The sequence below is a fragment of the Melanotaenia boesemani genome, chromosome 9, assembly GCF_017639745.1.
Source record: "Melanotaenia boesemani isolate fMelBoe1 chromosome 9, fMelBoe1.pri, whole genome shotgun sequence".
NCBI lineage: Eukaryota > Metazoa > Chordata > Actinopteri > Atheriniformes > Melanotaeniidae > Melanotaenia > Melanotaenia boesemani.
In genome coordinates, this window is record NC_055690.1 from 25750711 (window position 1) to 25776537 (window position 25827).

Sequence of the window (25827 nt, forward strand, 5' to 3'; positions counted from 1 at the left end):
GACACTGTTTCTGTATAGGCAGCTAGAGTTTGTTTTTTTTTAAATGGGAACTACCAACTTTCTGTTATTCTTTTGAAGTATGTACAGAAACACACAATCATCTCATGAAAATAATGTAACTCTTGTGTAGAAAGAGCTGCTCATCTGCACCACACCTCAAGGTACTGAGAAGTAACCTGACAAACTACTTCTTTAAATATCCTCAAGATGGCAGTATGGAGCAAGACGACAACAATTCTAAAACTATTTTAAACTCAATTTGCTCAACTAAGGCTTGTCAGCCGTTTTGTTCATTGCTAGAACCATATTATTATTATTTTTACTCAATAACACACAACCTTTGTTAACAGGGCAGATATTTTGATAAAAATGTAAATTAAATCTTTGTGTTGTGTTTTGTTCTTCTCAATATTCAACTGTTGTTGCTTTAAAATAATGAAAATCAAATTATTGTGAACATTTGACTTTCTGTGTGACCGCTGCTATGTAAACCGTTTTTCATATCTTGTAAACTAGAGAAACTCAGGAATTTTTGTATTCTGGAAATAAACAATGGGAGAATGACCATGACTTGAGATGACAGCTAGACGTTAGATTTAAAATACAGCTAAGAACAAGCATACATATTTCACTGAAATAAACTATGATATATGTGAATGGAAAATTACAAGATTCCCAGCAAAGGATGATCAGCAATCTTCCAAATTCAAGGACTTAGATGTCAGAAAACTGAGCTCAAAATGTACAATATAACTACATGATAGTCCTCCATAACGTCATGTCAAGAGAATTGTTTAAGTTAACTGTGCTACATACACAACTTGGTGGATACAAATAACATAACAGACACAATAAGACCCAAGAGTACTCTGGAAAATTCATCTGATCTTTTTTATTGTTTTATTTTCATCATGTTAAACAAGTCAAAGTTTGAGGTGCATAGTCATGAAGGGAGCATGAGCAACATGGTCACAAACACAGACAAACAGCTGAACATTCACAGGAAAAACTGACTTAGGAAAACAGGAGTTGCGGATCTGCTTTGCCCGTGTGTGTGTGTGTGTGTGTGTGTGTGTGAACTGACAGTGGTGACATAAACAAAACATTGCGAAATTTCAGCCTACTCCTAAATTATATCATTTGTACAAGATGTGTGGTCTTAATTATATGTGTGTAGATATGAAAGTGTTGTTTTTATCAAGACAGAGTTACTAGTTACAGCCCATAGATGTCTGTTATCATAAATAATCTCTAAAGAATTGTTCAAGGCAGTTTGCTTGGTATGTAGTGTCATGCTGACACAGAGTGTATTACAACATGCATTGTAATTTAGAATAATTAGGAATAACTTTCATTGAATTGTTTAAGTGTTTCAGAATTTTAACTATGGAAATGGGTTTGTGCCTAAATATGAACATATTTCTAACAATTCCTCCGCTTCCACTGATCATCTCCTTGTTTCAGGACTGTAGGACAGCAATTTTCTTTGCCTAACTGAACAAACTGGTTGTTCAATCTGCTGATTAGTGTGAAATAGAGCTGCAACTACTATTCTTATTATTAATAAATCTGCCAGTGAATTTTGTGTATTCAATCAAAATAGTTTGGGCTTTAAAACATTTGAAAACGGTTAAAAATGCCCATTACAATTAATCTTAATATAAGCTTCTGTCACTAAATATCTTGTTCCTTACAAACAGTTAAAAATCTAAAAAGGAAAACATCATACTCTCAATTTTTAACAAATTTACTTCATTTTTCCCCTTGAAGAATAACATTAAAAATTAAAAAAGTGATTTAAAAAATAATTAAAACAATTGGCAGGGTTTTGTTTCTAAATTTATCTTCAGTTTCCTTGTGATTGATAAATGGAGAAACTGACTAATTGTTGCAGCTCTGGTGTGGAATGTGAGACGAGGAGCAAACATCAGACTCATGGTTTGGCAGTGAGTTTCACCTGCTAGAAATACAGATGTATTGTAGAGCAATATTGCATGCAATACTGTATTAACTGGAGTTTATACAGTGGTTGACAGTAATACGTGTTTAAGTATTGGAATTGTACTTCATGAGTTGTGTATTTTTGAAATAGTGATGTAACAACTGCAGACATGAGACTCTTGGACTGGCAGTGTGAGTTTCAGCCGCTCTGGCAGTAAGAGCAATACTAATCCTAAGGAATTATAGTGGTTGAAAACCTTATTATAGTGAACAATATTACACTTTAAGTGTCTATCAATTTCTAATGTTCACTGTAGCTGTCAGCAGTTTGACTTTTATAAACACAATATATGTGTTTTCCAAGATTTACTGTAAACTTGCTCATAATGCACAGCCTCTTATTTAATCCCTTTAATTTGGCACAGGGATATACTTTATGGACAGTTGTAATACTATATAAAGCAGTAGCATTAAATGCAACACTGTGTACAGTTGCACACTGCTGTGATGGAAATGATGAATCGATTTATCTCATAGCTAGATCAAATTAAAAGTCAGCTTTAGTTTATAATGACAGTAAAATTTAATTCTTCCATCGTAACTGTCCAAATTAAAAAGCAATGGAAGCTTCTTGCTTGTTTAATTAGCTTAGCACTACAAAGGAGATTATTCAGTGTGTTAGGCAATGATTTACCACAAGGTGGCAGTCATCATGTATGCACTGTGCTGTATTACGCCACTGCAGAGGACCATTCTACACTGTACCGTTCACACTGTACCACAGCAATCACTGGAAGCAGTTGGCTGACATCAAGAGTCATGTGAGCTTCAGGGCAGGCGTTTCTCAGAGGAAGAGACAAAGGCATATTGGGATACAGAGAAGAAAACAAAATTCCTGCTTTAGAAAAGTAACACCCACATAGCTGTTTGTGGTTTCATAATTTGGTTAGAGGTCATAGGATTGTGAAGGCAGCTGTTCCTCAGCTACAACTACCATAATGCATTAAACAGGGGAGCATTTTTCTTTTATCTGGCCATCACTAAATCAGATCAACACTTTCAACTTTCACCTGATTTTCTTTTTTTCAGTTTTTTTTGTTTTGGTTTGTTTTTTCTTTGTACTGATAAGGTATAGTTTCCTGGTGGAGTTAACAGGCTTCATGTCACAAAACATAAAAAATAAAGCTATACATCACAATCCCTCCATGAACCACCTACTGTATCTATAGTGATGATATTAGGGTTAAAGTTACATGTTAAGGAAAGTACAGAAACAACAAATTCACAATATTGCTTTTAGCCTACAGGAAGACTTTGGATGTAGATATGCATCTTCATTACCAAAAGATCTGCAAATGAAGGGTTAGACAAGCGTGTTTGTGTGTAGGTTTCTGTAGCGTGCCCTTGCATCTATAACATTCACATTTTCATACCATAACAAGAACAATGTATTACTTCTAACACTGTAGAGTTGTTACAGTGTTAGTAGTGATCACAACACTTACAATAATCACAAATTTACAATCACCAGCTCAGTTACATGAACAGAGATTCTTGATTCCATTTATACCCAGCTGTAAAATTCTATTTAATATATGGTAACCAATTTTAACCGCTTTATGTGCAACATAGTGTTTGTTGTTTAATGTTTCTGAACCATCTGCATTGTAATTGGTCACTGAATGCAGTCTGATCGTGTGGTGTGCGCTTCAGTCACAATCCACATCTCCTCAAAACAAATAATGAAAACTGCAAGTCCTCTCCATACATAATATAGATCTCTGTCCAGCAACCAGGAATAACCCCACAGCAGGGGTTAAGTCAGACTGATTAAGGTTAGGACGGTCAGTTTCTTTGGGACTCATTAACTGCACAGAGAGGGTTTCATGATATACACCATTTAGATGTTGAAGCTGTTCATAGATCTTCAATCTGCTCAGGGAATTTTATGCTAAGTGTAAATGGAACGCATGATGGAAACATGCTTTCTAATGTAGATACATGATCCTAACATTAAAACATTAGTCCATCTGAAATGCAGTTGTGTGGTGTAGGTACATACATTGGTTCAATGAGAAGTGCCTCGGACAGTTTTTAGCCGTCCAGACAAATCAGTAAAGTGCCTTATAACAGGGTATTGCATAATCTGATGTCTATCTTATTGCTTCCATTGAAAGCAAGAGGGGCAAAGCACTCCCATATTAGAGAGCAGCAGGCTGACAGAAGTGAACAGTTAGAATAAAAAAAAAAAAAAAAAAAAAATGGAAGTGAAAACCATTTTGACACAGTGCTGTTGTCAGACATCCAGTCAAAATGGCCAACCTAATGTTAAAAAGTTGTTTTCTGTTCATTCACATGTTATCAAACTATATAGACATTGAGGTCACTGCCATTACTTTTTTTATTCTTTCTTCTTCATGAAACCACTTTCAACTCTGATAAAGTGCTTTGTTGTTTGAATGTGAGGCTAGCATACTTCCTTGTGGTATCAAAGTGGCTCTTAGGATGCAAGTGCTTGTGTAGGCGTATACCTTTCTGTTCTCTATGTGCTCGTGTGAGGCCTTCAGCTGGCCAGTTACTTGTGGGTGTGACAGGTCAAGTCTGCTGCTTTTACAGATGTGACCTCATAATGTAAACCACAAAGAATAGAGACAGCAATTTTCCATTGGCGTTTTAACACCAGGCTCACCTCAATTGACTTATAGCAAGATGAATTGTAGACTTAACTGATTTTTCTGCATTGAAAGAAGAATTATGTTTAATTTTGGTATGCTCCACCATATATTTTTGCATGTCTTTAATTTCCTAATTTGCATAAAAATACCCACTATCTGTTAAAATTTCTTGGGCTTAGATTTGTGTTTCAATAAGAAACTCAAAGCCAGTGTTTTATAAGCTTAGAAGGGAGTTATTGGCTCATATGGACCATGTGGGTCACTTCCAAGCATTTGCTAGTTGTACACTACATACATAGAATAATACGGTTGGCCAATAGAAATCTACTGCTGGCCATATGGGATCGTCATACATTCCATTAAGAACAGTAATGCATTGGATACATTTTTTTTATAACAAAATAAAAATGACATTAAGATATTTATTTTTACATTTGTTCCCTGACAGTTTTTACATTCTTTTGCAGCCCTTCTTTTGAGGCTACATTCATTTACTTGTTGGGCCAGTAACACAATAACAAATGTGTTCTGCATGTCTAAGCTGTGCTGTTGAGGCCATCATCAAGTTTGTATTTGAAGATAGCCAAATGGAGTCCACATATAAGAGTGGAAATGAGAAATAAAATTGGCCTAAGAAATTCATTTCTTGATCTCCCCTATTACATCACATCATGCTGCCTCTAAGTAAAATGCTAACTTCTTAAATTGCTAACAGATTGTTCAGTTATATGACTAAACCCAATAGTGACTATAAAGTCCTTATAATTTGAATCAATTGCCTTTCAACTGCACTGTCTTGGTGATACTTTAAAACCTAATGATCTAAAAGTTCTATTCAATCACCCTGACTTGGTTAAAGGGTTTAGAACATTGTTGCAATGATGAGAGGAGCACTGACAGGGCTTACAGCTGCTCAGGCTGTTGTGGAGGGTTGAATGACACCATACAGACACACAGAAATGTTCTTGTACTGTGGTGCAACATATATTCATATGAAGTTTTACAAAATGCACACATGCTAAAAATGCATTGGTTATTAGTCAGAAGCAGCACAATTAAGTTCATTCCTCTCTATATGGAGCTGGGTAATCTGGGGATTGTCTTTGATGAAGGTTAGGGTATTTAGTTGTTGCTGTTATTCTTTTTCTTATTTTTATATGATTTTTCAGTATTTTTATCCTCCCACCAGCAGAGGGAGCAGAAGCAGAACAGGCACCTGTGTTTATCTAAAGCAAAACAATAAAACCTGTGCAAAACTGGATATCGCTGTCATCTCAGGAAAGCCCACTTGCCAGTCTTTGTCAGCCAGCAGGTATACTATAATCAACTAAGTCTTAATGAACAAAGCACCTTAATTGTGGGTCCAATCTGAGCACAGCAGCAAACACTCAAGTTTAGGCTGGTTGGTCAGAGGGTAAGTTAAATGGACTAAAACCAAATGGTGAAACTATACTTAAAACACTCACAACTATCTAATCCTCAAACGTCAAAACAGTATTTTAAGAAGCAGCATTTACAATAAAGATATTCACAAGTTTAATTTAAATCTAATTTAATCTAAAGGGTAATTTAAATTAAGTTAGGGTACTGTGACTGAAAAAAACTTGGCTTTTTTAATGTTTGGTATTAACTCAATGTTGAAGAAATTCATTTCAGCAGGTTTGAGCAGTTCATTGCGGCAGTTTATAAACGGTTACAATTCACCTGGACATTAAAATTTTATGTCCTCTCCCACGAGTCAGATTTGACTTAGAATCTTGGATTAAAATGAGACAGACCACGTGCACTAAGAATTCAACCCTGAATGAGAATATTCAAAAGATTAGACTTGAGAGCACACTTAATAAAAACAGAAGGCTACATATGGTATAATATGTAGAGAAGGTGTTTGGTTCAGTAAGATGCAGAGCTAATATTCATGATGGTTGGCATATTGTCTAACAGATGGGCTTTCATGTTAAAGAAAGTAATCCAGGCTGAGCACTCTTTATACTTCCCAAATCTCAAGCATGATTTAAAATAGACATTTACAAGTTGTATTAGTTAGCTACTAGTAAGATAAAACAGTCCACCAATAACAGCTTTTTTCTCTGAGCGTGTACAATATTCTAACATATATACAAACATAAAGACATACATTTTATTTTGCTTAAGCCTTTGGTGTCCCTTTGTTGTCAGCTTTGGCTCCTGAAAGTCCATTTTCTGTGTTGTCATTCCCTGAGGAGCTCACCAGGCACTCTTTACTGCAGGAGACAGACAATCCAAAGGTTAAGATGGACGAGAGGCAATAATTTGATTAGGTCTTTACTGAAGCTTTAAGCTTTTAAGTCTTTACATAGTAGCCAAACATAAATTTTTATGTTTTATCTTGAGCTAAGCAGGTTAAACTTGCCATATTTTTTTGCTAAGTAATGGAAAATGTCCCATAAACATAGGCACCAGTTGTCTTATTCCAGCTAAAATGAGATATTTCTAAAACTACATTTCTCTGCCTACTGACTTCTTATGCAGTCACAGGCAACTGTGACTGCATTAACTTTGTCATTCTCTGGTTTAAAAGGGTAATTCAACTTAATTTAAGTGGAGTTGTATTTGGTCATAATGAGTAGTTAGTATGGTACCTGCAGCAGACAGTATTCAAGGCACATTGATCAGATTTAGTTAAAGTCTTTAACTGTTTCTAGCTCAGGTTAATTTTGGTCCAAATCTGGTCCATGTCGGATGTCTAAACATGGTCCAAATTTCAATGTCTTTTTGTTTTTTGAGCTAAAGAAAGGCTTTACTTGACTGACCTGATTTAGCTACGAAAACAACATTCAGGGACATTTGTTGTTTTGGTGGGAAAATGATTGATGGCAATTGTCTAAAATTACAAGGAGCTCACAACTCTGACAGCAGCAAAGAAGACTGTGGATCCAGGCCAGAACAGGCTGAGATCCCACAAGTCCCAACGGCAGTCAAGTCTCTGCAGTCAAAGTAATTTTCTTAGCATATAATAGTCAATGAATCTTGACTATAATATGCTGTGAAATTGTGAGATCCAGACATTAAATGGCTTGAGGTGTATGTACAGTGGGGGTCCTTTCTTTTTAATGTGGCAAGTTTGTGAGATACAGTTTATCTAACCTAATGTTGAAAAAACAGATAAAGTCATTCAGAAATATTGTTTCAATTTCCACAAGTCTATTTCACATCTCTGAACTATAAAACTGCATTTTATGATTGAATTATTTCATCATTGAGTAAACAAGAATTTACAAATGGTAGAAACTCAAGAAAAGCAAACAATGACATAATCTTAGATTTTATGTAATAGAACAATGGACGACTCCATTCAGGTGGCAAATATTGTCAGTGATATATCTGATAACAAACCTAGTACTGTCAATTAATAGTAGTTAATGATTTGCCTTCAGTGCCCTTTCTAACATAGTTGATGATATACTCACTTCTTCTCATCATCTTTCCGCAGGAACTTAACAACCAAGGCCTTTATCACCATGACAATAATAACCAAGCCTATGACTCCACCCAGCACTGAGACGATAATGACTGTCAATGTATTGTCAACCTCCCTCACTGAAAAGGACAGAGGGAAAGACAGTGTGAGGGGGATAGACATGAATACAGTTGTTATAAAGATAAAAAAAAAGTTTAAAAAATAGTAAGAGAGTATAGTAGCACCAGAACATAATGCTTTCTAGTCTAAAGCCTGGTACAAATGATTTTTGGGCTGTTTTTGTCCCGATTTTGCCTCTTCCGACCCGACCTCGGACGGCAAACGCCGATCATCGTGAGATTTCCTGTCCAATCATCATTTGGTCTGTGGTGTGTTACGAGCCGATTTGTCCCGATAATCCGCTCCTAAACTAGCCGTAAGCGAACAATTGGGAACATTGAACATGTTCAATATTTCAGAGCTGATTTCTGCGGAACGCTGACAACTCGTGCATTCTGACTGCGTGGATGGTGACGTAGCATGGAATGTAGCAAATCAGAGAGCGAGCTGGCTGGGGAACAAGGAAGTAAATAAAGTCTGTGTTTATGCCGTCTCCAGTCTGTTATTTTTTCAGTTCTGGCTTTTTCTGTTAACAATAGTCCCAAGACCACCATCATTCCCTCGTCCTACATATCCCCTTCCATGCTGGGTGTTGTGTTTTCCGGTTGTTACTGTGTTTCTTCTTCTTCGTTTTTTTGCCGGTTGTTTCTATGGTTCTTCTTCAACGTTTTGACATTCATCCGGCTTGGAGGACTAAATTGTAGATGAGTTGTGGGACAGCATTGTTATGTGTGTGTTCTTCGGTGATTACTTTTTTGAAGCACACCACACAAAATACAATCAAATCTGATTTTTAATCTTCACGTGTGAGGTCTCAACCAGATAAAAAATCTTAGGTTAAAAAAGTCATTATGTGTGTACCAGGCCTAAGTCTTGTTTCCACCAATGGCTGTGGGTCAGGACTGTTAGGGTGCAGATATGGTTTGTAAACTGTAATCTCATTGCGTTTTGGCAGTGAACCATAACCTTACTTAAGAGTCAGAGTATCAGTTGGATAGATGCATCAGCAATGTAATAGCACGACGCTATTGCAGCGCCTTCCTTAAAGTATAACCAAAACACAACGCAGAAACAAAGGAGGAGAATGGTGGTCAACCAACAGTTTGTGTTCTTTCAATATAAACAAGAAGTGAACCAATCAATGGATTGCAGTGTGTGAAACTCCACCCTTGTAGTTCAGGTCGGTTAGATTGCTACCCCAACGGAGGGCCCTAGCAAAGTAGGATAGGTCGGGTTGGATATAAGGGTATCCTTCCCATTTTTTATGTGTGGAAACACCAAAAAAATGCGTCCTGACCCGCATTCATTGGTGGAAACAGGGCTATAGTAAGATACTGAGTGAGGTTTGAAAAGAGAATCCAGATCATCAATTGGCTAGGACATACAATAGAACTCCTTCCACCTCAGCCATCTTGTTCACTGCAGGTAAATAATGAATCAACAGCAAGTATACTCTATTTAAGTGAAATTTTTGATTTTGATATATTCTGTCCTTGGATATATTCAGCTGGCGTGCGAGGGGATCCCAAGGTGTTCTTAGGCCAAGAGAGAGAACCAGGAAGAGACCCCCGGGAAGACTCACATCACTATATCAAATTGAAATTGCACTAAAATAAATATGTGCATGGTCTGAATATTGCATAATTACCACACACTCTTTATAAATAAACGTCTCTGTATAGCAAAAGGCATTGGTTTTATATTATTTACATTGTGTTTATACATCTGGCCCCAGGTGTATGCAAGTCAGCATATCTGTCACTTACTTTGATCAACCACTATGAGAGTGTAGATAGCACTGTGGTTCCGATTCTTCTCTTTTGGGTTCCTAGCAAAACATATGTAGTCTCCTTGGTCTTCAAAAGTGATGTTCCACAGCAAGATGGAGATGTTGCTAGTCTTTGAGGAGCCAACAAACTCCACACGGTCATGAAAAACACTGACAGCTGGTTCCACCAACTCATTAGGAATATCTGCTTCACATAACTGCAAACAAAAATTTGAACTTAAATTAAAAGAAGCTTTCATAGCATTTTTCTAAGTATTTAAATTTCCATCAGCATTTTTCCAATAGTAAACTTACAAAAAAACTAATGAAATTGGTTTAGCTGTGTCCATGATATTGATCCTTATTGCAATTGTGTATGAGAATGTGTTTGTTTATACCTTAATGAGGGTTCCATTATCATTGTATTTCCAGTTGAAGTAGAGATTTTTGATGCCAATACAGGAAGAATAAGTGCAGGGCAGCAGAACGTTGGAACCATTCATTGCTTCAACTACAGAAACTTTACCTGTTGAAACCTCCAGTCCACCAGCACTCCATACACCTAAATAATGAGACAAGGAAGAGGTAAAAAACTAACAAAAAAAGCAATAAAAAGCACAGGTTAACATTTTATTTTTGATAAACATTAAACAAATCCATTGGGACTTTAAGCTATTGACCACGTAGGGGTGCTGTAAAATATAAGAATATTTTATGAGTAGTTTTATTGTTGAGCTAGCTGGTTCCAAGGGCAGTTTTCCATTACAGCTCTCTGTAATCCTTATTATTATTTTTTTCAATATCACCAAAACTATTCAATGGACCTTGTATCAATTTGATGCTCTCTGAATGTTTTAGTGGCTGCTTGCTGTTTAAATATCTTCCCATGTGAATGATGTGGCCATAGTTTTGTTATTGTTAGAATTGCATCTAATTTGACTGACAGGAACAATTATAAGAATGTACCCTATTTGCCTAACACACTGGTCTATTTACCGTTTTAAATTAAAATGTGGAGAGAAAACATCAATGCAAAAAAAAAAAAAAAAAAAAAAAAAAAAAAAGAATATTACAACATTACAGACTGTATTCTATATGTAAATTAAATAGGACATAGTTCACAAGCTTACCCATCATCACTCATGACATACAGAAACCACTCACCTAAAAAAATATAAATCTTGTCTAACCAAAACACCTCTGAAGAAGTCCAACTGTGTTAGGGACTAAAACATTAACAGATAATGTTTAGTCCCAAACATTGTGAAGTTGCCTTCACCAACCAGACATTTTCTTCTAGCATATCCTAGAGATGCTTGGTCAGATTGCAATGTAATAACCCCTGACCAATTTCTGCTGTTCAGACAAGACACACCATCAAATTTAACCTAAAAGGTATTTTTTGCAGCTTTGTTGAAATGATGGTCTGAAACAACTTGTGCAAGCATTCGGTAGAAATCTCTGTGATCAATATAATCATATTTTGTGCAAAAGTTTGTGCAACAAAATATTAAGTTAAGGATACCATCATTTTTGTCCAGGCCTGTTTTACAAGTTTATTTTTAAAAATAATTATGTTGAAGCATGGTTGAAAAGCAATGTCCGACTTTAATTGGTTAAATTTCATATAATTTTTATTTATTACTTTTGTCAGATTCAAGTTATTTCTGTGACCATTGTGAGTTTTTCTTTTATTAACCAAAGGGTACCAACAGTTTTGTCCACATGTGTATATGATTTATTTTAAAAAAGGTGCTTAAACAGCAGGACAAACTCGCACATAATAATAACTAACAAAAAACCAAAACATTTCTAAACGAGACTGCTCATCTTTTTGGTATTTGACTCTTGCTAGACATGTTGGTTCTGCAACAACAGCTGGTGTAATTCTTAGATTGTTGCGCTGATGTCTCTCACACTGGGTGTCTATTTATAAATGCTCTCCCCACACTGACCTGCACAGGATCACATTGCACTTGAACATGGAGTACATGTAGGTCTGTCTGTCTGTAAAAGTCTTACATCAATTTGTATGTTGTCATGTTTGAATTCACCACATTAGCACTGAACACTGCAAACTTTCTGGTCATCCTGAATGAAATTACTGTTTATTATCAAAACATATGTATTAGAAACTTTTGAAACTGTAATCCACTTTAAAGGGGACATAAATTGCCATCTACACCAATTTTGCAAAGTAAAGGAAAATCCTAGTTACAGTGATTACATTGTTTCTATGTGGAAGTTAAACCTGCAACATACTGCATGTGGTTATGATTTTTTTCTTGTCATGAAATGTTTATAACTGAGAACCAGAAGTGTGTCAGAGCAAAAGTTAGCAATAGTAGTTCAAGTATGAGTTTTCTTTAATGAAGCACAGCTGTAACTCTGGACATCTCAGCTCCTTGCAGTATCAAATTAATAAGATATTCCAGAAAAAACCCAAATAACCCAACACTCTTCATGGTTAAGCAGCCTTTATACTGTATATACTCACTTATGTGGCCCTAATTCTAAATGGATTGACATTGATCAGGGCTTTGGCTTGAGGTGCTGCTAATTGGAAAATATCTAAGAACCAATCCTGTACTGCAGACCCTAGAACTTCGTTGAGAGAGCAAATTTCCCCCTCCATTTGACCAGTTTTGCAACTGCACTTTAAAATATTTTCAGTTGCTAAGCTTTATGTCATTAGAGTAAGCGAATAAAAATATTAAAGATAAGACAAGATATTTTTGTTAAAAGATAGTTATGTAAAACAAGACAGAACTATGAACAGTTTTCAAAAAGTTAAAAACTTAAATGATTTTCTGTTTGATTTTTTTTACCTTGTTTTAAATTGGTGAATAGTGATGCAACAAAATGAGTATTTAAGAAGTGCAAAAACCCACTATGTCCTATAAACTATAAATAAAATTAAAATAATGCATTAACCTATGACTAGTATGTATATATGTGTGTGTGTGTGTTGGCGAGGCTACAACAAACTCAAAGCATCTTATTTATGATTGGTGGATTGAAGGGCCAGTTTAAAAAATATCTCACCACAATTGTTAGGGGAATGTAGGCTACATTCATATACTTACTGGAGTTACATGCCATGACTTCGGAAGAACTTACACGTTTGTACACCTATAGTACTAAAAACACTGAAATCAGAGGATTGACTGGAGGTTTATTGGTTTTATTTTGTGCAGAACCAATAAATCTGCTCCATTTTTGGACTGGTTTTACAAATATGTAATGGAGACAGCGTGGTTAAGTTACTCCTGTGCAATAGTTAATCTTGGCCGGATTGACTTTCGTCATCTCGCAGCTTCATCAGTTCACACCTTGGCTGCATTGTTAGCAGGACATGTCACTTGAATGTAAGCTGCACAATCTAACAATGTTTTTAACTTGGTCCACATCTAGAAGTTGACCAAAATATTTATTATCTTCAGTGTGTGTTGTGATTATGTGACAAGTTTTAAAAGATGCATCTCTGCCACAGAGATAGTGAGTTCATGTTTTTTTTATAAAACCTAAGTCTGTAATGTAAAAAAAAGAAAAAAAAAAAAAAAAATCAAGTCACAAGGAACAATTTATGTTAAAAATCAAGTCTAATGGTTAAAATAAATTTTTATTAAAACATTTAAATGTCATGATGGTTTTGAGTAATTTGTTTATTTCATTTCAGAAGGTTAGAAGACAGTTTAGGTAGTGTTTCTAGTGCTCTGCAAAGTGGCCTCAGTTTAGTAATCTGGGATGGATTGCTTTTATCTACACCTCACACTCACAGAATCAGCTTTGATTTCCTTATTTGAATAAATTCCATCACTGAGGAAACGTATTCACAGCTTACCCCATTTCTCAGGTAAGCTGTATATATTCAATACTGAAAGTAGCCGCAACAAAGTACTAATGAGTTTAAATGCTACTAATGGGTCTGGGTCCCAAGACAATGTTGTGCTGCAGCAGTGAAAGCCGGGCTAATGCAATTGAATAGTGGTTACACTATTTTTGTGAATTTGTTTGCACATATTTGTCTTTTGTACATTTGCTTATTTATTTTTAAGTGGTTTTGCAATGGTTTTGTGAATGTTTGGTCATCATTGGACAAAAAATGTTTTATTGTCAATTGTTGAGCAATTAACTTTTTCAAGGAAACATCTTTTTGCAATTTGGTATGTATCCTACCACTTACTTCTAATCTACTTATTTTTAAAATGTTTTTAATTCATTTGAGTAAATTCCCACGTTAAGGAAACATCATGTCATCACTCTTGTGATTATTTCTTTCCCATTTCTCAATCACATCTGTTCAGGGGCACAGCACTTACAATTTTAAACTATTTGGTTAGTTTGAAATGAATCTGTCTTTGTAAGTCATGGTAGTGTGGTCCACTTAAACTGGTCTGATATCTATTAAAGCAACTTTCACACATGCCTTTTTGATTAGAATCCTAGTTTGTTTGCTTGGAAAGTCTCAGATTGACAGCTATGGAGACTCAGTATGCCTACAACTGCAAATCTTAGTTAGGGGATCAAGTACAGGAGACAGACTAAAAAGCAAAGTACACTGGGGGTTCATCGCAGGTCATTGTGGCCAAACACAACCAAAGCATATGCACATGTGGGACAATAGGTGCATTGGCCAGGAAACATTTCTCTCAGTCAGATGTGGAAGGACGTGGTAATAGTTATGATAGAAATATGATCAACCTAAGACCGCTAGGATCTGGTGCAGTTTTAATCTGAACAGAAGTTGTCCTGCATTAATCAATAGTTGAGTCAGTTTTCGTCTTCGTTGGTTGTCCTGTCTTCTCCTTCAGTGATTATTGATGCAGCGCCAACTCTAGCAAGGAGTGGAATATGCTGCAGAATGAATGCAATCTCAATCTGGAAGAATGTTGCACCCTCCAAATGAACCGAGTCCCCAATAGTATCGAGTCTAGCAGACTATCCTGGTTTGAATGCACCCTTAGTTGAAGTCTTAAAAAGAACCTCTGATTTAATAGACTTCTGGTCTGTATGAATCATTCCTGTTTGGCTTTTTATTTGTCTTTTCAGTCTCACCACATCCAACCTGTCAGCATACAATATTTTGTATCTCTTCTGTCATTTTAAATTCCATTCTTTGGGTATCAGCCTAGAACATTCGGGGCTCACCCCCCAGTTCTTTACTGCTCTCCTGGTGTTGCTCTCCTTTAATGGAATGTATAATGGAAAGAGCCTGTTTTCAGTTACTGGACTCTTTTCCACAGTCTGTTTTTTTTTTTTTTTTCTTTCTCTGATGAAGCAGACTTTGTATGTTTGTGCACCTCTATGTGTGGGACAGTGGTGGAATCAATAGAAGTTTAGAGATTTAAAAAGTTGGAGTATCTTTTAAACTCTCTGCTGAGTGAAATACTTAGTTAACTTTCACCCACTATTAGTAATTTCTTGCACAATACTGGAAATAATTTTTCAAACATTCAGAAGAACAGATGCATGGGAAAAGCAAGGATGCAGGTTAATATCTCACCTATTAATGGTCACACAGTTCATTTTCATCATCAACTAGAAGCATGATTGTTTACATATCTGAGAAAAGTGCCCCCCCCCCCCCCCCAATGCTTAGAAATAGACCTCACACCTCCTCGCTTTACATCTCAGCTTACCCCTATCACTTTTCTCTTCATTGCTTTGCTCTTCTCTGTACTCATCTCCTGTGTTTACAGTGTGTCCTTACAACACCTTGGTTCACTTACTAATACTGCTGGTATGGTGGTCTTTGTGCACATGCGTTTGTGCAGTATGTGTCTGCCAACTCTAGCCTGTGCCCACAACACATGCATATACACTTGTGAATGCATGTACACGAGGAATAGCCCAGAATGTGTGATATTTTTAGCTTCACTATCAAGTATCTCCTTGTCCCAGTTGGGAAACATCAATATCTGAATCACTGATAGTAGGAAAAAGCATCTGACTGTGTGGCTATGTGTGTGTGTCCTTGGCTGATTGTCAAGGTGATCTTTTTTTTTCTTTTTTCCTTTTTTTTTTTTTAAGTAGGCCAGTTATTGAAGGGCTAATATGTTTCAGGGTGAACCCACAGGGAACTGGCCGAGGACACTATTACCTCTGAGAGAGAGAGAGAAAGAAAGAGAGAGAGAGAGAGAGAGCGAGCGAGAGAGAGAGAGAGAGAGAGAGAGAGAGAGAGAGAGAGAGAGAGAGACGGAAGTGATGGAAAAGCTGGAAAAAGAGAGAGGAGAGAAAAAGGGAATAGAAAAAGAGAAATTAACAGAAACTGAGAGGTAATGGAGGTGGTACAGTGTGTAGGAAGTGATTGAAGGGATCACACAGGAATAAAGAGGAGTGGTTATGGGAGAGGTGAAAGAAGTGTCTTTGCTAGGGTGAATGAGTGATGGCAGGGATGATCACAACACCCAGTGGCTAACTCTGTCATCAATGCTGCCGGTGTTGGTGGACAAGATAGATCTATGTTTACCTTTCACACCAGCACAGTGTTTGTGATATGATAGCCAAAAATCCAACAACAAGCAGAATAATTATCACATTTTCATGCCATCTAGTGGTGAAACTTTACAGATAACTGCCATGTTATGGCCTAACGCTGTACATCTGTTTCCGTTTATTATTGTCCCACATCTTATACCTTGACTTGCTGTTGTTATTCTTTGCCACAAAAAGGTGTTACATAATTACTTGTAATGTGTGCCATGAAAGATTAAATTTACAAACACGGTCTCACAGTAGTTTGTGAAATTATTTCCAAATGCCGTCTATTTTATTGTTTTTTTTTGTTTGTTTGTTTCTTTGTTTACTTTAGTCTTCATATGCTGTTTAGTAAATAAATAAATAAACATCAAAACCACTTATTTAGGTTTATTTAATTGGTTTGTTAGGTTTAGGTAGTCAAATGACTTTGTAGAGTTCATGCATTTAAACTACTTGGTTATCATGAGGGAAACATCATGGTTTGCTTTACAATAGACCCTGTCACAGTACCCATTACAAGTAAGAAATTGTTGTTCCTTTACAAACATGAGATGATGCCACAACAAACAAGATGATATGCAAGTCTGTGCTCTGATGATTGGTAGAATCTATCTAATGAATCATGCTGTATAAAACAGGCGAGATTGGAAATTAGAGAAGGATGTTAAGTACTATGATATTAGAGAAGGGAGAAGATAAGACTTCACTATGAAATGAGTTGACAATAAAGCGATAAACTAAGCACCTGCTAAAGCTAGTCAGAAACTGCATAAAGAAATCAAAATTATTTTCATAAGCAAAATATGTGGTGGTCCTCAGAACTGCATTCCAAGGTCTGATCTTAGTGATTATAAGGAAGACTCAACAGAAGCTTCCTGAAGAATTTGGATTGTTTTGGAATAATAAGTTTCATACTGAGCACTGCATTGTCTCAGAGTCACAGTGGTGTACTGCATAATTTAAAAAAATCTGACATATTCTTGGTATATGTTAAAGTAATTTCATTATTTTGTTTTCTTATTTTATGTAATTTAATTTTGCATAGTTTATTCTACCAATTTTACCAATGTTGCTTTTCACCTGAGAACAGCACATTTTGTACAACTTTCCAATTCCTCACTTTTAAAGAGATGTTCTGATGACCTTTCAGCACAACGATGTTAATAATTCTGTTCTTCAATAAGCCTTTTTGTATAAGACACAATACACATAACCTGTAGTTTTTTTTTAATTAAATAATGTTTTTGTATCAACCCCTGTTCTTGTATTTGTGTCATAAAATCTTTCAGTACACAGCTATGAAAACAGCTGAAAGCTAGGAAGACATGGGGGCACTATTGGATGAGGAAGTGTATGAAGAAAACACAGATCACCTCTGCATCACTACGTCACTACCAGTAATACAATGACGACACTTCTGAATCTTTATTTAGAGAAATACATTTATTCTATGACTTGTAAAAAACTAAAAGTTGTCCTTTATCTGTGTGCTTTGTTGATGTTATTTTTGTCTACATAAAAGCTTCTGTGTATCAGGAAGTACAGTTGGAGAGGGTCATATATCTGGTTCAGCAACTTTGTCCAAATTATATACAACAAAAAGTTGTTTGTTATTGACCGTGATTATTTTAGAATGGCAACAAGTAAACATCCCATGTGATAGCATCACACAGTTTAGTCAATTTACATAGAGTGACTACTGTAGACAAGAGTGCTGAAGCAGATGCGACAGAACAGCGGCTATAACAACAGAATAATAATAAAAAAAACAGCTGTAAACCACATATTCAAACAAACACTTAAAAAATACAACAATACCAAATCAAGGAACACAGAATATGTAGAAAGCGAAAAATAAGTTTAAATTGTTTAGAATGTGGAGTGATTACCTCAACCATACACTAAGTTGGCTTAAACTCCTTTCACAGACGAGCAGAAACATAATGTCCTGGCGTGCACAACGGACGTACTGGAAGAGAGAGGAACCTAAATGTATAGAGAGAACTATAACTCACCGAGAAGCAGTGCAACTACCAGACCAGCATGGAGTAAATCCCCTGATCTCAGCCGACTAGAGACACTCGAACCGGTGCTGTCCACTGACGCCATGACACCAATACCACCTGTCTGTCTGTCTGTGGTCTTGTCTGTCCCTCTGTATGTACAGAACGTCCTTGTTAATCTGTCTTCTTGTCTGCTAGTGACAGGCTGTTGAGTTATGTGCCTCTGGAGCAAGGTGGGACACTGAGCTGTGTAGCTGAAGGCAGAGTCTGAAGTCCTGATCTCAGTCCCTCCCTCTTCTCTCCTCCCCTACACTCTGTCCCAGCAACGAGCAGAGGTAGGAAGCACAAAAAAGAGATCTGTTCTGTCCAGTTGTTCCCTTCACTGCTCTTCAGCAACCCACAAAAACAAAGAATGAGACAGACAAGACAATGCAGCAGTTGGATGAGGAGTCTCTGTCTATCTGCTTCCCTCCTTTCCCCATCCACTGTCACTGCTTGGGAGGTTTGGTGATGATTATCCAGTAAAGCAGAGTGTGAAGCAAAAGGCAAGAGCGGTAGCGGCGTAGAAGCGTAGAGTCAAGCAGCTGCACTGCTCCAGCAGCAGCAGCCAGGGAAGCAGGCTGGCTGACAAACCCCATAGGGGGGAGACACAGGCTGTAGGAGGGAGGAGAACACACAGGAGGCACGGGGAGATGCTGGAGCACAGCCAGCAGCCAGGCAGAAAAGCAGAAAGTGAGCGTCCCTTCAGCCAGCAGAGGGAGGAATGAATGAGAGAGGTGTACTGCAGAGGTAGAGGTGAACAGCGAGCCGGAGAGAGAACGAGGCAATAGAATGATGAGGAGTGAGTGGGGGTGACGTTTGCTGCTGCCACATGAACATAGACACATACGCACCCAGCAGAGTAAGGCTGAATCAGCCTTACTTAAGAAGGTCTCAGAGTAGAACACAAGCTGGGTGCTTCACTCTTACCTCATAACTGTCTTTAATTAAGCCTTACGTCTCCACTTTCACGCTTATCCCTATTTCATTCCTCTAAAGGACCTCTGTGTTGGACACTAACGCATTGGTGAGCTTTTAATTTTGTCCTCTGGTGAGTTTCCTATCATTTACTCATGTTTTCTATCTGTTTTCCATCCTCCCACCAGCAAGACTTGCCTTCAACAAAATCTTTGTAAATTAATGTAAATATAACCAACTCATCATACCAATTCTTGAGTTGTCCTCAAACAGGATAAAATTAATTTTCATGTAATTTCTTTCATAATTGCTTTTAAAACCAGTTTCACAGCAGCTTGGGCAAGCATTTATAGTATATTTTACTATATAAATGGCATGTAACATCATTTCCCAAAGTTGAGAATATAACATTTTGAAAATGGATCCCAATGTTTTACAGGTAATTTCTGTCTTGTATTCATCTGCAAAAGTTGTATTTGGAAGGCAGTCTTGAAAGTTAGGATCTCACTAACAACCGACTAAACCCCACCAACTATATCTAGAATCAGCTACAATGAACCTTGATTGCTTTTTCCAAGTTATAAACTATATAATTTCTACTTTCAGCTGCAACTCAGAGGGGTAAAAGATAATAAGGTTAATTGTAGAAACAACTCAACCTTTCCTACTTTTTCAGACCATAAAAATTAGAGAAAAATTTTGACTGTAGAGGACCACCATAACAGGGATGTGTGCTCAACGCCACAGAATAGGCATACGAAGCTTGAGACATTGATCCTGACTGTGATAAAGCAGTGATCTGTCAGTTACACCATGCTATACAACAAGCAACCACCAGAATGTTACATGATCATTATTTACTTTTCAACAATCTCAGCTCAGCTTTCAACACTATCCAGTGTCAGTGAAGGATAACAAGAGTTTACAACTTAAATGCGCAGTTTGACCTTGTGCACAAGATTCATGTCCTTCTCAACACCTGACAAACACATTAGCAGTGTCTTCACCAACATTAGGTTCACACCTGAGGTCCATTGCTGTAAAGCGAACACAACCTCCAATTTCACTCAATGATGTTAGTTTTGACGAAAGCATCATATTTAAACAGCTAGAAGTCAATGTACACCTCTTACCATCCTGTGAAAACTGACAAAATCCAACATTTTTGATTATACATAATCCCAAAATGTTCTATAATAGTTTGATTAGTTTTACCATTCAGTCATGTACTAGTACACCCCCTGTCTTGTCTGCTTTTTGTCATTTCAGATAGAAACAGTAGTTACTGAGATGGATGTTTGTTTTAGCTAACTGCTACATATATCTAAATAAACCAAAAACAGTCTAGTTATTTTCTGTGATATGACTGTAGAATATCTGCTTTTTTAAACTTACTTTTTTATTTCCTGGATATCTGATCCCTTTTTCCATGAACATCCATATAAATAGGATGGATGTCTGACTTCCCCATATCCACATTTTGTCAGCTAATTCATCTCTGGGAATTTGATGTCATTTTCAAGTTCAGTGTGTCGGATGCAGTGACAAAACATGCTGCATCTAAAGCACTAAGCTATGAGTAGGCAAAGTTGTTTATACAAACTGGAGGTAATATATGAGTGAGCATACACTTCACATATTAAGAGAGCTAGAATAAGATGCATGCACGTGGAATATAAACACACCCATATTTGCATATGCACATCAACACACACAGTCACATTAGCACACACACACACACCTGGCTTTGGACAGGGTGACCTTGGAGTCTGTATATGAGGAAGGTGGAGGATGTTACACTGATCAGGAATAGAAGATACAGGTGAGAGGAAAAACAAGATGGGTATGGGAAGAAAAGGAGGGAGCATGAGAGCAGTGGGGGATGACAGGAGCTAGGGGAGGGGTGATGACAGGAGGCAAAAAGAGGGAAGTGAGAAGAGAGGCGGAGAGAGGGAGGAGGTGGAGGATCTGTCTCTGGGACAGCCAAAGCAATGCAATGCTGCAGTAAAGCTATACAACTGAGCTGGTCCGAACAGAGCTGTCATTACTTAGGCACCCCAGCCCCTTCTTTCTTTTTCCATACCCCCATCTTCTCCCACTCACCACTTCACCTCACTGATTAACCTTCATCTCACCCCACACTTCGACCTGCTCCATCCCCTCCCCCTTCCTCTGCCTATTTCTCTTTGCACCAGCCGGTGAGTGAGCAGATTTTAAAGAGTGGAGAGGGACAGGGTCGGCCTCTCTCTAGCTCTCCTTATCGTCTGTTCTTTTTCTTTGTCTTTAACGGAAGGAATCAGTTTGTCGTTGTTTCTTTTCTTTTTTTGTACTCTTTGTACATTCTTTTTATTGTTTTTAAATACCACTGCATGCCTAACTCAACTGTTTTTTTGTTTTTTGTTTTTTCGTTTAAGATTGCTGTCTGTGTGTCCTTTTCCTCTTTTGCCCGTATGTTTTTGTTCTCATATTTCAGTTTGCACCTTTTATGCACACATCTGTCCATCCTCCCATCTGTCAGTGCGGAACAGCAACCATCAAAAGGTGAGTCCTGTCTAAAGTTAAGAGCAGGTCTGCAGGACATATTGATTCATATGCATCTTGAAAGTTTGAGTTGCTGAATATCAGATGCCATCGCCGTTGTTCTGCACAGTTTTATATTGTCTTAGTGTGAGATTAAATGCAAAAGCAAGCAAGCAAACAAAACACATCTCAAACTCTGTGGTGCTGTATGTGTGTTTGTGCAGCAGCATTGTATGATACTTAAATACGTATAAAATATTTGGTCTTTTATGTCTATTTTGTCTTCTAATTCATCTAAATTACTACATGCTTTTGCAGTGACTTCACCAGAGCAGCCAGTTACAAATAACATGACATTGTTAAAAAGAAAGTTTAGTATTATTTAAATTTTAAGTGTTTATTCGTTTCTAATGAAAAGACAATTGCAAATTATTTATGGGTAGAACACAGATTTAGAAAAATAAATCATTTTATTCACAATCCATGTAATTTGCTCAAAACTGATGTTCAACATTTATTTTTTCTCCACTCGCTGGTGCAAATTAATTTCTATGCAGTGGCCTAGTTTTCTGGGGAACCTGTGTTGTCTTTCCTTGTGTGTTGAAGGTCATCCCCAGCTTGCCTGCTTTGTCAGTCCAATCCTTGGCCTCTCCATATATTGACATGTTCAAACCCTAAATTGCACACACTAGCAAACTAACACTCTACATAGAAGCTCTATTGCTGGGAAACTGGGAGTATTTATATACAAAGGGAAGAATAAGAACTATTAAACAGATGAAGCAATGATCTAATTTAAACCAAGTATTGAAAAAATGTATATAGCATAAGTTAGTTAGTGAGTTATTGTTAAGGTTAATAATTTAAAAAGTAATTATCCCTGTTATCTCTATGTCTGCTGTGGAAAAGGATTGTCTTCAGTTGATGAAAATACTGTTGTTTCAGAACAAGTATTGTAATTTGATATGCAATATTTTTGTCTCTAAGAAGCCTCCAAACAATCCAAATTGTACTTAATTTTTGTTTCAAACAATACACTTCTAGTAGCATTGCATTGTTTTGATTTAGAGTTGTTTTGATGCTGGACTGTAGCTCAGATAAAATACAGAATCTTGTTTGGCTGCAAAAGCTGAAAATACATACTCTACATCCACAAAGTCACCTCTGGGTGATTCTCAGTGGAGCAGTGCCAGGTTGTCCTCCCTGATGACAGCTTGGCTATCTGGGTTTGACTGTTTAGTGCTCTCATATGCTACATCCTGTAATTGAGCTGTCATTGTTGTAAAGATAGAGCCACCATGCATCCTTTTGATCTTTTAAAACTTTTTTTCTAGAATACACAATGCATGTTATGTGACGTAGTGCAGTTGAAAAGAAAAGGACTGAGTGGATTTCATTTTGCACCAGAGGACATTAAATTGCTGAACTAAATGTAACACAGCATGAATTGAAGGTGTGAGGGAGCTTTAAGTTGGCATGTCAGAGTAATTGTTTGAGCTGCAATTCTGTGTTGGATTCATTCGTCCTATGTCTACTTGTTTTATGTTCTACAGCTACAACATAAAACAAGAAACCAATGATATCCTTGTAATATAACGATTTTCAGTGCTGTCTGTTTGCACAGTCTCCAGATCCACATAATATCAAACCCTATAAGCATCCATGGATACTAAATAGTAGGATGATTAAAAAAAGAGACAAAAAGCAGACTTTTTTTCCTTTGTTGGATCTTTATTTAAAATACATAATGTAATGATTGCCGCTTATCCTGAAGCAGCACAGTGCAAGCATTTATTTGGTGTCAACTAACATTTAAACTGATACAAGAAAAGCTATGAAGGAAAAAAATTATTAATGGAGGTGCACAAATCTCAGATAAATCTGTCTTGGTTATAATATTTTTTGTACATGATGTCATATTTAAAAAAAAATTCAATGTTAAACTCTGTCATCGCCTTATGGTGTATACAAACCCGTAAACGTAAACATGCATGATTCCACAGCGTTCCATCGTTTCATGTAATGTGACAGAATTAGAGCTTCAAAAAAATCACCTCTTTATAGTCGTTCCTCATACCCGACTGCATTCCGTGCTTTATTTATCATTACAAAGCTTTGAATAATTGTGAATATATTTTATGATGCTAAATATGTACTTTTAATGTTTCAAGGAATTACGCTATACATTATACACAATATTGGATAATAAATGTAAAATTATAACAAACAGAAAACATTCAAAAGACCCAGTTAAAAGCTTAGACCCTAGTAAGCCTGAACACAGACATTTAAACGGTTTCATCATTATTATTATTTTCTTTTTCTTTCCAAATAGAGACAGAAAACAGGCCTGGCCAAGCAACCAGATCTGGAGGCAGTAATCCACCAATATCACAGGTATCTGTCGAGACATTTCTTTGTGAAGCAGCCAGCCTGGTATTACAATATAATTAAAACATCATAGAGACATCCAGAGATTAACAAAGCTCACATGCTGAATCCATAAGATCAAGTAATGTACAATGAAGACATGTTTAAACATTCAATGTGCACTAAACAAATGAGTGATTAAATACACTGAACAAGCACACATTCCAGGACCCCATTTTAGCATTTTTTTCAGCTTCTACTGTATATTTTTCTCATTTTTCTTTTGTTCACGTGCTCTTCGCCATGATTATGTTAGAACAAGTGTTAGTGTTAATGTGCAAATCAATATCTACAGTTTCAAAAACAACTGTTGGGTTAAAGGCATTACTTTGAAGACAGATATAGAACTTTTAATATTTTATTATATATATATATATATATATCATATATTTTATATCAACCATTAACAGTGTACATATAGAGGTGCAGTTATTCTCAGTATTTTATTATTATTTTTTTTAGTCTCTAAAAATGTGGTACTTTCTGAGCTTTACTTAGAGTTGAAATAAATGCAGTTCTTTTTCCTTTAATATGAAAAAAGAGCTAATATTTGGAAACTGATAGTTTGCAGGAGGCAGAGCAAACACAACACAGTGCAACTAAATATTTGTAACACTATAAATTAAATGTGCACGTAAATGCAGGTATCAAATAAAATGAATGTGTTAGTGGCAAATGGTATGACTTGACTTCTAAAGGCAGTAAAAGCCTAAACATGCTTTGACTTACATTGCTTTTGATTTGTGAAAAACAAAAATAGTGTTAATCTTTTAAAATATATTTCCTCGCTTTTTTGAATTACATATTTCTTTTTCTTGCACAATGCATGACATGCTGTACTGGAAAATGTGCATGCTTCAGCAAAAGAACAAATTCAGCTCTGGTGGATAATTACACTTCATAGATAAACTGTTATGTATGCTCCTCTCAGGAAACTCATACATTTGATTGTGGCTCATTTGCTATTATGTACTCTTTTTTTATTAGATTTTTTCTGCGGTCACTAAGTTCTTATCTGAGTTAAACATGTATGATAACTCATACATCATGTTTATACTTAATGAAGAGAAAATTGTTGGTTTTAAAATGACAGCCATCTGCTCTTAATCTTGGTGTAGGGCTTTTACATTTTATCCTTCATCTTCCATCTTTCTGATTTTTTTCTTCACACATGCAGAAATGTAAAAGAACAAAACAGATTTCTGGCTATACATGCAAGAATACATTGGTCTGGGAAGAAATCTAGGTGTGTTAATCTGATTTATTATAATCAGATAGCTGCCATTATTTGATAAAGCATTTCAAATTATGCTGTTTTTTTGACAAATCTGGTAACTTATAAAATTTCAGATTTTTGGTGTGCATGTAAACTTGCTCAGTGTCTGGTAAACCAGATAACTGTTTTGTCAAATTTTGAAAAGTGTAAGGAATGTTTTTTAATATTCTCGAGCTATGACACAAGCAGACATTATTGTAGCTTGTAAACATTGT

The 25827-nt window shown here is 36.5% G+C and overlaps 1 protein-coding gene and 1 long non-coding RNA gene across 2 annotated transcripts; one reads left to right on the plus strand and one right to left on the minus strand.

The window, feature by feature from the left end:
- The first annotated feature begins 3923 nt into the window (after nt 1–3923).
- On the plus strand, nt 3924–4180 carry LOC121645809. Its single transcript, XR_006011513.1, has 2 exons — nt 3924–3995; nt 4048–4180. It is a non-coding gene; the product is annotated as an uncharacterized LOC121645809 (long non-coding RNA).
- A 1603-nt stretch (nt 4181–5783) lies between these two features.
- On the minus strand, nt 5784–19043 carry scn4ba (sodium channel, voltage-gated, type IV, beta a). The gene is made up of 5 exons (XM_041994517.1): nt 18442–19043; nt 10342–10505; nt 9942–10161; nt 8066–8195; nt 5784–6859 (listed from the first exon to the last, which is right to left on the minus strand). Exons 1-5 carry the CDS (start codon nt 18533–18535, stop codon nt 6766–6768), a joined length of 702 nt encoding a protein of 233 aa, XP_041850451.1. The 5' UTR covers nt 18536–19043; the 3' UTR covers nt 5784–6765.
- Between the last annotated feature and the right edge of the window lie 6784 nt (nt 19044–25827).

Bases quoted from the DNA above. Each gene is read 5' to 3' on its own strand.
- scn4ba (XM_041994517.1), bottom strand. From the start codon at position 18,535: ATGGCGTCAGTGGACAGCACCGGTTCGAGTGTCTCTAGTCGGCTGAGA. The intron at 10,506-18,441 runs GTGAGTTATAGT...CTCATTATTTAG, and splicing joins GGTAGTTGCACTGCTTCTCG to GTGTATGGAGTGCTGGTGGA. The intron at 10,162-10,341 runs GTATAAACAAAC...TTTTGTTTGCAG, and splicing joins ATAATGGAACCCTCATTAAG to TTATGTGAAGCAGATATTCC.